The 13879-nt window shown below is 37.6% G+C and overlaps 1 protein-coding gene across 4 annotated transcripts; it reads left to right on the forward strand.

Moving 5' to 3' along the window:
* On the forward strand, positions 1-10871 carry LOC110812515 (PapD-like superfamily protein). 4 transcript variants are annotated; one of them, XM_088208403.1, is made up of 7 exons: positions 1-529; positions 928-998; positions 6740-6821; positions 6915-7033; positions 7971-8048; positions 9136-9279; positions 10024-10871. In XM_088208403.1, the coding sequence occupies exons 1-6, from the start codon at positions 253-255 to the stop codon at positions 9259-9261; spliced, it is 753 nt and encodes a 250-aa protein (XP_088064529.1). In that variant the 5' UTR covers positions 1-252; the 3' UTR covers positions 9262-9279; positions 10024-10871. The 4 variants fall into 4 exon arrangements, with proteins under 4 accessions (XP_088064529.1, XP_088064528.1, XP_088064531.1 ...); XM_088208402.1 differs by having other exon boundaries at positions 2-529; positions 10599-10871; XM_088208401.1 differs by lacking the exons at positions 9136-9279; positions 10024-10871 and adding exons at positions 8341-8460; positions 8645-8983 and having other exon boundaries at positions 6-529.
* Positions 10872-13879: the final 3008 nt, after the last annotated feature.

Raw genomic sequence — 13879 nt, forward strand, 5'->3', positions numbered from 1 at the left:
CCCTGCCCCACTACTCCCGCTAATCAAGTACCAAATACAACTTTTTTCAAGGAGAAAAATTCAAAAGGTGAAAAGCCGACGGATTCCAGCCGATCCAATCAAATCTCGTTCAATCTTCTCCTGAAATCCGACTCTTCATCTCCATCTTCATCTTCTGTTTTCCTCAGTCGATCACCGAAACCTCAATCCGTGTTGTTTTTGACAGGAGTTCCGGAGAATCCACTCTGTTTTCGTGCATGCTTCGCTGAGCAGATGGCTATAGCTGAACGGAAGTCGCCGTCCGATGGCAAACTCTGGAACTTCTTTAAACTGCCGTTCCGACAGTCCGGCTCCCACGCTAATATGATTCCGTCTTCTTCCTCTGCCCCTGCCTCCTCGCATTCTCACAGCCACCATAACTCTCACTTTGATTCTTCAAGTCAACCTAATCACCATCCCGCCTCTACTTCTGTCTCTTCCGTAGCTAAATCTTTGCTCCCGACTAGGCGCAGACTTAAGCTTGATCCAAAAAATAAGCTTTATTTTCCCTGTAAGCTTACCTCTCTCAATCTCTCTCTCCCCAATTTTATCATTATCTTTTTTTTTTTTTTTACTTTTGAAGTGTTTGTGTGTATTTTTATAGGGTTTTAGTTTGCGAAATGTGTGCGATCGGCATTTTCTATATGATATTTGATTAATAATGGACTGATTACGGACTGTTTAAAAGAAATTTTGCTAAAAATAGCTTAATCCTTTGGAGTTTTCTGTAAATGACAGAGTTGACTTTGATCAATGCCCTTGTAGCATCTACAGACTACAGTATATGAATTTAACCACTTCGTGGAAGATTACAAGAAAATTTGATTGATACATTTGTATTATCTTGCCTGATAATTTATTTAGTATTCGTGTTTTAATTTTATATTTTTTTTTCTCCCTCTTCTGAAGATGAACCAGGCAAGCAGGTAAGGAGTGCCATTAAGATAAAAAATACAAGCAAGTCACATGTAGCTTTCAAGGTACAGTTTCTATTCTATATGCTCCCCTTTTTCTGTTGCTATTCCTTTTGAGCTTTAGACGGTTATAAGCCCTTTTTTTTGGATCCAACTATTTTCATTATTATGCTGTTAAATTTGAAGTTAAGCACTTCCTTTCAATGAATAATTCACAGAATCTTTGGGGCATATGAATTCCATAAAAATGTCGGAACCATTTAACAAGCCCAAATTTTTAAGTTTAGGATTTGGCATGACGTGGAATTTCAAATGATTTTCATTTTTTTTTTGCTGGAATAATATTAGGTCCCAATCAAAACACACTAACACACACTTTTCTCTTCGGATGAGAAAGTACCCAATTTTCATTAATACTCAAATGCTTCTTCGTACATGCTTTATATAGAAACACAATGCAATTGTTCCCTGCTAATCAGGGCCCTATCTAGGTGGTTAAAAGAAAATACTTTGAAGGAAATTGTCGGATGACATGGAGATCATGGGAGGCGGTTGTTAACTGTTTGATGAATCATGGAGATCATGGGAGGCGGTTTTTAACTGTTTGATGAATCATGGAGATCATGGGAGGTGGTTATTGTAGCGTGGGTTGGGTATTGATTGTCTCTTTGACTGTCTTGGGCTTGTATCATTACTCCCCCCTTGTTGGGGGACCTTGTCCTCAAGGTTCAGAGTAGGAAACTGTTCTTGCGGTGTAGACGTTGGTTCCCATGTGGCATCTTCTAGGGGTAGGTGGTGCCATTGGATGAGATTTTCTTCGACAATTTTAGACCCTCGTTGTATTCATCTAGTATCAAGAATTGAAGTTGGTTGTAGTATGAGGTCTCCTTGATCAATAGTGTCTGGTAAGCTATTAGTGCAGGGCATGACAATACCAAGCTTCTTTCGTAGCATTGAAACATGGAAGACTAGGTGAACTCTAGATTCCACTGGTTGTTGAAGTTTATAAGCCAATGGTCCGATGGTTGAATAATCTAGAAGGGCCTGCATAAGCGACATGCTAGCTTTTGATATGCATGTTTGAAGATTATATGTTGTCGATAGGGTTGTAGTTTAAGAAAAACCCACTCACCTTTATTGAATTTTATGTCTCTTCTTTTAGAGTTGACAATTTGTTGCATTCGGTTATTAACAGCTTGTAAGTTCATTTTGAGCTGGCGTAATAGTTCATCACGACTGGTTAATTGGAGATCAACTTCATTTACTGGAGAGGTACCGATATGATACATAGGAATTTGGCGCAGTAGCTGGCCGTACACAGCTTGAAAAGGTGTCATTTTGATTGAAGAGTGATAGATTGTGTTGTATCAATATTCTGCCCATGGTAATAAAGTACTCCAAATGCGAGGTTGCTGATGGCAAGGACAATGCAAATATTGTTCTAGACTTTGGTTAGTAACTTCGGATTGTCCATCCGTTTGAGGATGATAAAAGGAATTTATTTTGAGTTTAGTTTTGGACATTTTGAAGAATTTCTGCCAGAAATGACTTATAAAGATGGGATTCTGATTACTAACATTGGACCATGGCATGCCGTGCAGTTTGGCAATAGTGTTGACAAAGAGTTCTGCAACAATTTTAGCTGTATACGGATGACTTAAGGCTGTAAAATGAGTTGATTTGCTGAGTTGATCGACTACCACTAGAATTATATTCTTGCCATGAGAAGTGGGCAATCCTTCTATGAAATCCATAGTAATATATTCCCAAATCTGTGACGGCACTGACAATAGTTGTAAAAGTCTGACTGGAGTAAGGGTATCTGATTTTACCTTCTAACAAGTGTCACAAGAAGAGACATAATCACTAACAGTGTTGTGCATGGATGGCCAATAGAATTGCTGGGATAGTCTTTTGAAGGTCCTTTGCACGCCTGAATAACTTGCATTGTGGCTGTTATGAAATTCTTGGAGAAGTTGATTCATAATGGTTGATTGAGGTGGAATAACAATGCGGTGCTTGAAATATAATAGTCCTCCCTTTTTACTGTAAGGTTGGCTTGGATTCTATGTAGCCTTTATATCAATTTGTTGCATGTAGGGATCGGTTAGAATAGTGAGGCAGATATCTTCCCATAACTAAGTATGAGACATAGATAAACATGCAGAGTTGGGGAATCGTCTCTTTTGGATAAGGCATTTGCTACTGAATTTTCTTTGCTAGGTTTGTAAATAATCTCATAATCATACCCAAACAAATTTAGAAACCCATTTTTCCTGTTCTGGAGTTGAAATACGTTTGTCCAACAAGTACTTCAGGCTTCTTTGATCTGTTTCTATATAGAATTTTTGACCTAATAGATGAGGTCTCCATAATTCGATGGCAACAATGATAGCTAACATTTTTTTAGTATATGTAGACCATGCTTGTTTAGAGATTCCCAGGGCACGACTCATATAGGCCATCGGTTGTCCATTTTGAATTTCTTCTCCTGAAACATCAGTCTGGATAACAAAGGGAGCATTGAAATTAGGTAAAGTCAAAGTAGATGTGGTGGAGAGAGCTTGTTTTAGTTGTTGAAAGGCACGTGTAGCTGTTTCAGACCACTCAAATTGTCCTTTCTTTAAAAGATCATCAATGGTTTTGCTATCATTCCATAGTGTCGGACAAACTTTCTATAATACCCTGTGAGACCTAGAAATCCCCTAAGTTCAGTGATAGTAGTCTGTCGAGGCCAAGACTCCATTGTCTTAATTTTATTTTGATCAACTTTGACTCCTTGTGATGATATGCCCCATGTATTTGAGCTCTTGTGCTCTAAATACACATTTTTTTAACTTGATGAAGAAATAATGTTGCTTTAATATTTCAAATGCTTGTTTGAGATGATCAAGATGTGAGTGTCAACTGCTGCTATAGATAAGAATGTCGTCGAAGAAGATTAATACAAACTTATGTAGATAAAGTTGAAAGATTGAGTTTATGATAGACTGAAAAGTAGAAGGAGCATTGCATAGGCCGAACGACATAACCAAATATTCATAATGCCCATTATGTGTTCGAAAAACATTCTTATGCACATCTGGTGGATGAACTTGTACTTGGTGATATCCTACAGTCAAATCAAGTTTTATTAAATAATGAGCTCCGTGGAGTTCAATTAACTTGTCATCGACAGTGGGAATAGAAAACCTATATTTGATTGTTACAGAGTTGAGAGCCCGATAATTCGTACAAAATCGCTAAGCTTCACCCTTCTTACAGACTAGTAATACAGGAGATGAGAATGGGCTGGTGCTAGGCCTGATCAATCCTGAGTCCAACATTTTGTTGACTTGCCTCTCAATCTTGGATTTTTGAAAATGAGCATAACTGTAGGGTCTTACATTGATGGGCTCAGTGCCTTCCCGAAGAGTAATCTGGTGTTCAATCTCCCTTATCAGTGGCAACCCTTCTGGCTCATCGAAAAATTCTCCAAATACTGTTAATAATTTCTATATATCCGGATGTACCGATGAGGTTGCTGGTGTAGGTGTTTCTGCCATACAGACTGCAAGCAAGGAATATCGTTGTTGTAACTCACAATTTATCTTTTTCTTTGATGCTGGCAGAATAGGTTGTTGTTTCAGACTGCAGAGTCACCGTGGTCAGCCTTCCCAAACAAACTCCATCGTCATTTTCGTCCAATTACACGTGACTGCTCCTAATTTCGACAGCCACTAAACACTTAAAACTGCATCCAAACCGATCAAAGGCAGTACATAAAAATTAAGATTAAATGTGATACTTTGCACCTTAATCGGAGCTTGTTCAAATAGTCCTTGACATTTCATCCGTCGCCCATCTACTACTCTGACAGAGAAGGGTTTGGTCGGCATCACTGGTAAGCTCATGGATGCCGCGAGTCACTCACTGGGAAAATTGTGAGTCGACCCGCTATTTACAAGGATCACGACTCTCTGTTTCTCGATTGTCGTAGCAAACTTCATACTCCAGGCGGACAGCCACCTCGTCAGAGCATGTAGGGATATCTCTGGTTCCCTTGTCGCGACTGCCTTGTCACCTTTTTCTTCTGTTTCTAGCAGCAACAACTATGGTCGCTGACAACGATGTCCCGAAGAAAACTTCGCATTGCAACTGAAACAAAGCCCTTGTGCGCGTCTTTTTTGCATTTCTTCCCATGGAAGTCGCTTTGGGGTGACTGTAGGGCTCGTCTCGGAGGAAGAAGTTGCAAAAGATACGGTTTTTACTTGAGAAGCTGGCACAAACTAACCGGCCCGGCCTGACCGACTCTGTTGGTCCAACTGGTCCTCCCTCATCCGGGCCAAGCCGATGGCCTCCTTCAACGTTTTGGGCCAAAAGAGCATAATGCTATCTGCAATTTCGGGCTTAAGCCCGCCTATGAAGGTACCCACCATAGCTTTCTAGGTCCAGCCCCGACCCCGGTTGCCCAAGCGTTCAAACTCTTTCTGATATTCCCTAAGTGGCCTATTTTGCTTCACTCTGTATAAGGCCTCGTCAAAGTCCTTGCATTCTGTTGGCCCAAACCGAGCCCAAAGTTCATCCACGAATTCAGTTTAGCCCAGTTCTTTCCTTCTTCCCTGTGAGTCTTCTTCAACCATTGCCACCACTGATTCACCTCCTCCTCCAGATGGCAGGCAGCTAGTGACACTCGATGCTTTTGCGGGTTATCCTGAAACTCAAAAAATTATTCAACTCTATTGAGCTATTCCGTTCGGTCAGAACCATTGTAAGATGGAAAATCGACGCGAGCTATTCTGGATTCGAAGGTGGGTTGCAATCCGTCTATCTGTTCGGAGTGATTGTCCTTTGTTCGGCCATTCTGGACTGATTTGGCCAATGGAGTTACTGTTGGACCCTTCTTTGTTAAGATTCAACGCTTCTATCAAGCGTCTAAAGGTTTCTTCCATCGATTGCATCTTGCCCACCAATTCGGTCTCCATTCGACCGAAATTTTCTTGCAAGCTGCTAACGTTGGCTTCCAAACTTTCGATCTGTTCTTTGTTCGTTGTCATTGTCTGTTATGATACCAATTATTAGGTCCTAATCAAAACACACTAACACACTTTTCTCTTTGGTGAGAAAGTATTCAATTTTTATTAATACTCAAAATGATCTCAAATGCTTTTCGTACATGCTTTATATAGAAACACAACGCAATTGTTCCCTGCTAATTAGGGCCCTATCCATGTGGTTAAAAGAAATTGTTGGATGACATAGAGATCAGGGGAGGCGGTTGTTAACTGTTTGATGAATCATGGAGATCATGGGAGGCGGTTGTTAACTGTTTGATGAATCATGGAGATCATGCGAGGTGGTTATTTTAGCGTGGGTTGGGTACTGGTTGTCTCTTTGACTGTCTTGGGCTTGTGTCAAATTATTTGTTCGAAAGTCCTTGAACAAATTTAAAATTTCTATGGAGTTTATTTACAATTTAGATTTATCTCAACTACAAAAAAGTAAATGAAAATTAAATTCATACAAAATTCTATGTGAAATTAAAAAATACTTTTCAAATTCCATCAACTTGATAGAATTTGGAATGCATTGATCTAATTCCTCCTAGAACTCCACATGGCCTCAATTTTTATTGTACTCTAATAGAATTTGCATTTCTACTAAATAAAGGAAAGGTGAATTTGCAAATGATTCTACTTTGTCCCAAACATAACTTTCGATGAAACTTTTGGGAGTTCCGACAGTTTTTGTAATATGTTGAAGGAAAGTTTTGTCTTGTTAAAACCTGTCTTCTGCTTCTAATGAGTTGCTTAATCTTTTCAATTTAGTTTCAAACTACTGCACCAAAAAGTTGTTTCATGCGCCCTCCAGGTGCTATTCTTGCTCCTGGTGAGAGTATCATTGCAACTGGTATGTAGTTCATAGTTTTATTAATTTTTTTAATCTGAGGATAGATTATCAAAAGAGGGTTTTGATTTTTTTTTTTGGGGGATGAATTTCTAGTTTTCAAGTTTGTTGAACATCCTGAGAACAATGAAAAACCAATGGACCAGAAGAGCAATGTTAAGTTCAAAATAATGAGTCTGAAGGTGAAAGGGCCGATGGATTATGTACCTGAGCTGGTGAGTTAATTTGTTTCGATCAGGTCTACTGTGTCTTAATTTAATTGCCTGCTGGTGAACAAGTTATGAATATTCTGGTTGACTTATATTGCTGCATTTCTCTCTTATTCTTCACTAACCTATAAATTTATAAAATATTTGAAACCATCTTCAGATGTAAATGCATGGCAACTACAGTTTTTCAACAAATCAATGAGCATTTTTAGGAGAAAGTAGAAAATCTACTTGTTATTAATTGTTTTTCTCAAATTTAGTAGTAAATTTTTTGAAGTAATTAGTGGACGGAGGGTGCTGCATTCAGCATTCTGGATGCCTCTGCCAGCTATCTTCAAGCTGTAGTGTTGAGGCTTGTCTATGTCAAATATTCTGTTGGGCTTTTTTGGATGTAGTATGCACTTTGCCCAGCTGCTCAGGACTTGAGACCCAATGCTTTGTGCTCCTCATGTTGCAAGGTGGTTGCCTGCCATGTTAAATCTTGTGATTGCACAGAAGTCTAGAACTTTTTCTCTCAGACAAGGGCATGGATGATAGCTAGGTTCAGTTTAAATTAGAGTCAAGAATTTTATTATCTTTGTTGGATGAATATCTTTTGTAACTTAGTCTGATTTTCATTCTTTGCTTATTCAATTCTTGATTATTCTCTTGTTTTCAGTCTTGTTATTGCAGAGAAACTCTAATGTTCATTCTCTCATGTAAGGGCATACGATAGCTAGGTTCAGTTTAAATTAGAGTAAAAAAGTTTTTATTGCTTTTGTTGAATGTATAGCATTTATAACTTGTTCTGCCATTTTGATTATTTGCTTTTTTGATGCTCTATTAGTGTTGAAATGACTTCTCTTTTTTAGTTTTCCTTTTGGTTGGGTGGTGTGGGGGGGGGGGGGGAGATAGGGGCTAAGTGTTATATTAGTGCCATCTAATCTTGAACATATTGTTATAGTTTGATGAACAAAAAGATCAAGTAGCAATGGAGCAGATATTGCGTGTTGTTTTTCTCGATCCCGAGCGTCCTCATCCAGTAAGTTTTTTCTTCTTCTTAATACTTTCTATATGTTGTTACTTGCAATTTGTATGACAGCCATTTATCTTGTGGTATTTTCTTGTTTATGCTTTTTTTTTTACCTTTTTATTTCTTTTCATCTTTCATGGTTCTCATAGTTGATACTTTCACATAATGGAATGCATAATTAGAAATGACACTGCCCTTCTCCCAAGTATACACCCTCCAAAGAAAGGAGATGAAAGCACATGTGTCTGAATGACGACTTATGGCTGTCTCTTTTATTTTTCTTTCCAAATTAATTTTGAAGGCTCTAGAAAAACTCAAGCGCCAATTAGCTGATGCTGATGCTGCACTTGAGGCACGCAAGAAACCTCCAGAAGATGTGGGTCCAAAGATAATTGGGGAAGGACTTGTAATTGATGAATGGGTGAGTTTGTCTTGGATCAAGCGACCATATAAAAATAGAAAAGAAATCCTCTTGATTCACAAAAAAGGGAAATCTTCTTGAGAATTGAGATTCATCAAGAGAGAAAAGTAAAGAACATTTCTTTTTGAAGTATTTTCTCATATACCATGTTTAGTCACCTATTTGTTTTTCTTTTGGTGTGTAGAAAGAGCGGAGGGAAAGATACCTTGCTCGACTCCAGGTTGAAGGTGTTGACTCAGCATAGGATGCCAGTTCTTCAGCGTGATTGATAGTTTAAACAATCCGTTATTAACTGAACCTTTCCAATCGTTTCGTGTAACATAAAATTATTTCTTCAAGGAATCATGTAGGAATCTCCCAACATTTTGACATAAAAGGAATGTGAATCTGTGATTTGAGACTAAAATCCCTTTGCATAGGTACTGTTTCTGTAGATAATGTAATTTTGTTTAATCTGTTATCAACAATAAACTTGGTTTTTTGTATGCAAGTTTTTACCAAATGGATACCGGTTTGACTAGCATTGTGATGAGTAATTGTATATCTCTTATTCTTTTATTGTTAGTAGTAGTTTCAGGCTGTGTAATGAGTGTCATCTCTTATTCTTATATTGTTAGTAGTAGTCTCAGCCTGTGTAATTTTCGTCTATTCATGACATGATGGTCCTGTGATTAGGACGTCTTATGGAAAACCCCGGCGCAGCTTGTTGCATATAGCGCCTGGGATTTTCTACACGCCCACACGGACACGGAGCAGAGAGACAAACCTGTTGGCGCTCCTTTTGGTGTCATCCGTATGTGACCAAAAGATCAGGCCAAGGTGAGGACTTCAGCATCCTTTACTTTCTTCTTTGGCAGTTACTTATGGTTTCTTACATCACCACACCTATTTTTTACCTTCTTCATTGTAAATGCCAAAAACTTTCTACTCTGCATTCTGTGTTCTTGTGCCGTCTTTTAGTGAATCATATTTGGCCGTTTCTGTGATGTTAGCAAAAGCAAGTATGGTATATCCGTAGTGATTTATGTATTGTATAAAGCTATAGAATATATGTATTGTATAAAGCTAACTAATAAATATGGTTGTTATCATGATTGATAGCCTATATCAGATTTTCAATTAGGTTTAGTTCAAACACTAAGTTGGGTTTTGAGGATTTCTTGCTTGGTTTTTGTATTGGAGAGAAGAATTGAACCGCCAAAAGCAAAAAGATTTGCATGTGGCATCTTAGGTGTTGTATGAATAATATGCCACGTATTTTGTGGACAAATTTCTGAAAACTTGACAACCAAACTCCCTCCATCCGATTCATTCCTTTACAAAACGACACCAACACTGCCACCGGAAAAAACCAGACACCATGAGTTTCTACAGCTGGTTTTGGTAGTTGTCTGGTTTCTCAAACCGCTCTTCCTTGCCAACTGATTATATTGTCTCCTTGCGTCTATTTATACCCACCCACTACCCACCCTAGACCTTATTCTAGAACCACTGTTTCATTGATAGAAAAGCTAGCTAGTTGGGGAAAAAAAATGGGTTACTTGAGCGGAGTTTGCATGGCAGCTGTCGCACCTGCGGTGGAAAGTCATGGAGGGTTCAGCTTGAGATGGAACAGCCATCATCGAGAATTTAAAGCATGTGAAAGGAAGAACTTTTCTGATGGTAATTCATCCGCAGATCGTCACCGCCTTGTCGATGAACGTAAGAGAAAACAAGCAGAAGAGTCTATCCAGAAAGTGATGTACCTGAATTGTTGGGCACGTACTTAACTTGGTTTTGCACTGAACCGTTTAGAACAGAAACTAGCTGCCAAGTTTTGTTGTGGTAGGGACAAAGGATTATATCATCGGATGCCTCCTTCCATTTTCCCAATGGAAGACACAGTTCTTGAGGAACAACTTGGCAGATAAATAGTCGGTATAATTTGAAACGTAATATTGAAGAGAAAATTTCTTCTATTCAATTTTGTTTTTTTAGGGTTTATAGTCCCTGTCTCTTTTTTTTTTTGTTTTTGTTTTTGTCTTAAATGCATGATGACGGTGTATATTTTCTTATTTCATGGGTGGATAGGTTTTTATTCCACAACTTCATCCTGCTGTCTTCTTCTTTTTCCACCTTATAAAGCACCATTTTTACAGGGAGGCTTGCTTTGGTGGATAGGTGATTGAGTTTCATATCTCAAGCTAACTTTCATCGCTCGCAACAAGGTTGTATATCCTCTTAGTTTGACCAACTACACATACAAATTTGATTAACCTAACTACTCAAATCATTGTGTCCATAGACAGCGGTTCTTGTTTTGAATGGTTGGGTCTCCACTCTTTTATGTTGGAGGGTGAAGGGTCACAACTTATGGCCTAGTGCCTTCAATAAACGATTATAGAACTCGAGAATGTTACTGCAATTATTTCTTTTGATTTTGTTATTGGATTACTCTTTATACACTAACTTCATTTTAAAGGAAAAAAATGTTAAAAGGTAAAAATACTTCATAAAATCCTCACTAAAATAAGGATTATGTATTGAACATGAATCTTATTGGGAGGCTTGGCTTGATGAATAGGGGATTGAGTTTCATATCATTAAATTTAACTTTCATTGCTCACAACAAGGTTGTATCTTCTCTCGGTTTGAGCTGTTGCACATGCAAATCGATTGACCTATAATGTTTTTTTTTTTTTTTTCTAGTGGCATAGTCTCAAATAATTTAATGGGCCGAATATTAAAATATGTCGCACACACAGAAAAGAAACTACCACAATTTATTATTCAATGTTAAATATAAATCTTCAATCATAAATACATCATTTCAGTGATGCACAAATTCATACATTCTCAGTGGACACACAATCTACATTACTACTAATTATTTAAACTCTCAATTTTACCGGTAGAAATCTCTGCTCTGTTTCATCTATATGCTAGGTTCGGAAATCGACAACTCCGATTCAGACTCCATTCCTACTTTATCTATAAATAATAAAGAGTGAGTACATATAACTCAGTACAGTAAAAATTAAGTCACAAGTATAACATACAAACCAAATTAAAACTCCATTTTTAAATGTTTTCCCTTTCCATTGTCTAAGTCATACTTTCTTACTACTCTTTAACTCTACAATATTAATACGTATCCCAGTATTTAATCGTTACTTATACTAGGTATGATCGTCCTCCGATATCGCCCCCTCGGCCCTAACTAGGCCACTCAACCACACAGTTATTCTTATCCGTCACCAGTACTGGCGACCATCAATTACCCTTCTATCACTCGACTCTTAGTTGGCCACTCACACACACCAGTACTGTTTTCTTCTGTCACCAACATCGGTGACTCAACACCTTACCCGTCGGAGACCCCCAAATATTACCACTATTGGCGATCGACTTACTTTTTCTAGATAATGACAACCAATATCGGCGTTCCCTAACTCAACCACCTCAAAGATAATTTCAACCCGTTCCTACTCAAGATGCCCAGTAAACTCGCATACTTAATCCCCACTACGGATATTCTAATCTAAACTGTTCCTACACCAACAACATTGTATTGAAACTCTCCAATTCTTTAACATATGTACAGAACCTACAGACACCTCCCCATACAACACACACTCACACTTAGCACATATACACCACTACACCCCTACACCTAGTGCTCACCTATACAATTCTTAAATTTATAGCAACTACACCAACATACATTCACATGCAACGCACACCCACACACAACACATTTATACCAATACACATCTATTCCAATCCCACACACACAACCACTACTGGTCTACCTTTCCTGCTCCCTAATTTTCAAAATACTCGCACTCTACCCCTACATGCCTACACTCCTTGTTATTACCTAATTCATTCTCCATCCCTTCCTTCCCTTCTCCTCGTTTGTCTCGGCTTCCGGTCATTTTCCTCCTAACGGTATCAATCTCTCACAGCACATTACCTCTCCCTATCTTCCTCTTCCAGCTCCTCCCCTACTATCCTCCTATACTCATTCTGCCCATAACCGTTCCTCTCTCTATACCTCTCTTACCTCCCATTCGTTTACTTCAGCTTCAATCCGTGCGCGTTATGCCCGTCCCCAGTCACTCCAAATACACCTCCCTATGAACTCCCTTGCACCTTTTTAATCACCATATTCCTCCCTCTAACGGTAACTCACTCACTCACTGAACTCCTCAATCTCTCCTCCCACAACTTCCTCCATTTACCTCTACTCACACCTCAAATCCTCATTTCAACGAATTCACCGTCTCTTTCCACTCTCCTATTCCATCTATCCTAGTTTTCTACTCCATTTCCTAAACGGTTCATATATTTCCTCAAAACCTACAGTCACAACTCCACATTCATTCTCATCCTACACTTGAAACTTAAATTTTACCGTATCTCCAGTCTCCACCTTTTCTTTCTGCACTTCAGTAGCTCGCATCGTCATCGTCTTCCTTCTCTTGCTCTCTCTTCTCGTTCCTTCCCACTCCGGCTTCTCTCTCTCTTTAACCTTCTCTTCCCCGTCTCCTCCTCTTTGTTTTTCCTCTTTTCTCTCGAACCTTCTCTTCCCCCGTTTCCTCCTCTCTGTTTTTCTTTTTTTTTTTTTACATATTTCATTGATATAAATAGACATATATATACATATATAATTTAAGAAATGTTTTTTTTATAAGAGACAAAAGTTTATATTTTACCTGAAAATTTGTACGTTTTTACAATTATCATCAAAACATAGAATTCCCAACGTATCAACTTTCTACATGCTTAACCAAGAGGCTCGAGTCTATTCATTTTTTGTATTAAAAAAAATTATTTAATTCTTATCGTGTATAGTTATATATATATATATATATAATATATTATATTATAGTCAAAAAAATTTCACGTGCTTTATCATTAAATTTATTAAATAATTTTATGAGTAATTAATTATTCATTTCCTGTACAATATTAATAATTAGGTTTAAATATTTGAGTTTATTATTGCTTTGTGCATCCATCATTGCATGTTAAATTTTTTGCCGCGTTTTTTATTTGATATAATTATCTTTTGCTTTAGGTTCTTAATTATATCATTATTTTACTTTTAAAAAAATAAAAATAAAAATTTTAAAATTAACCAAATTATTTTTTTTTTAAATACCCAATTTAATTTTAATTTCAATTTCAATTTTACTACTTTTGATAAGATTTAAGCTGTATTATTTTAATTCCTAATTAAAAATTTATTTTTCATTTGAAATGAATCATAAATGTTCATACTACTCTTGAGGGTAAAATTCAACAGTAAAAAAAAAAGTGAATACACACACACACACACACACACACACATATATATATATAGATATGTACGTATAAGAACACATGTGGAACAATGTAGATGGACAGATTTGGTTTTGATTATTGTTGATTTCCT

This window comes from Carica papaya, chromosome 7 (genome assembly GCF_054855325.1).
Source record: "Carica papaya isolate Zhongbai chromosome 7, ASM5485532v1, whole genome shotgun sequence".
Lineage (NCBI taxonomy): Eukaryota > Viridiplantae > Streptophyta > Magnoliopsida > Brassicales > Caricaceae > Carica > Carica papaya.

Excerpts from the sequence above, each read along its gene's own strand:
- LOC110812515 (XM_088208401.1), top strand. The coding sequence starts at position 253 with ATGGCTATAGCTGAACGGAAGTCGCCGTCCGATGGCAAACTCTGGAAC. Across the intron at positions 530-927 it reads AAATAAGCTTTATTTTCCCT|ATGAACCAGGCAAGCAGGTA; the intron begins GTAAGCTTACCT and ends CCTCTTCTGAAG. Across the intron at positions 999-6,739 it reads AGTCACATGTAGCTTTCAAG|TTTCAAACTACTGCACCAAA; the intron begins GTACAGTTTCTA and ends TTTTCAATTTAG.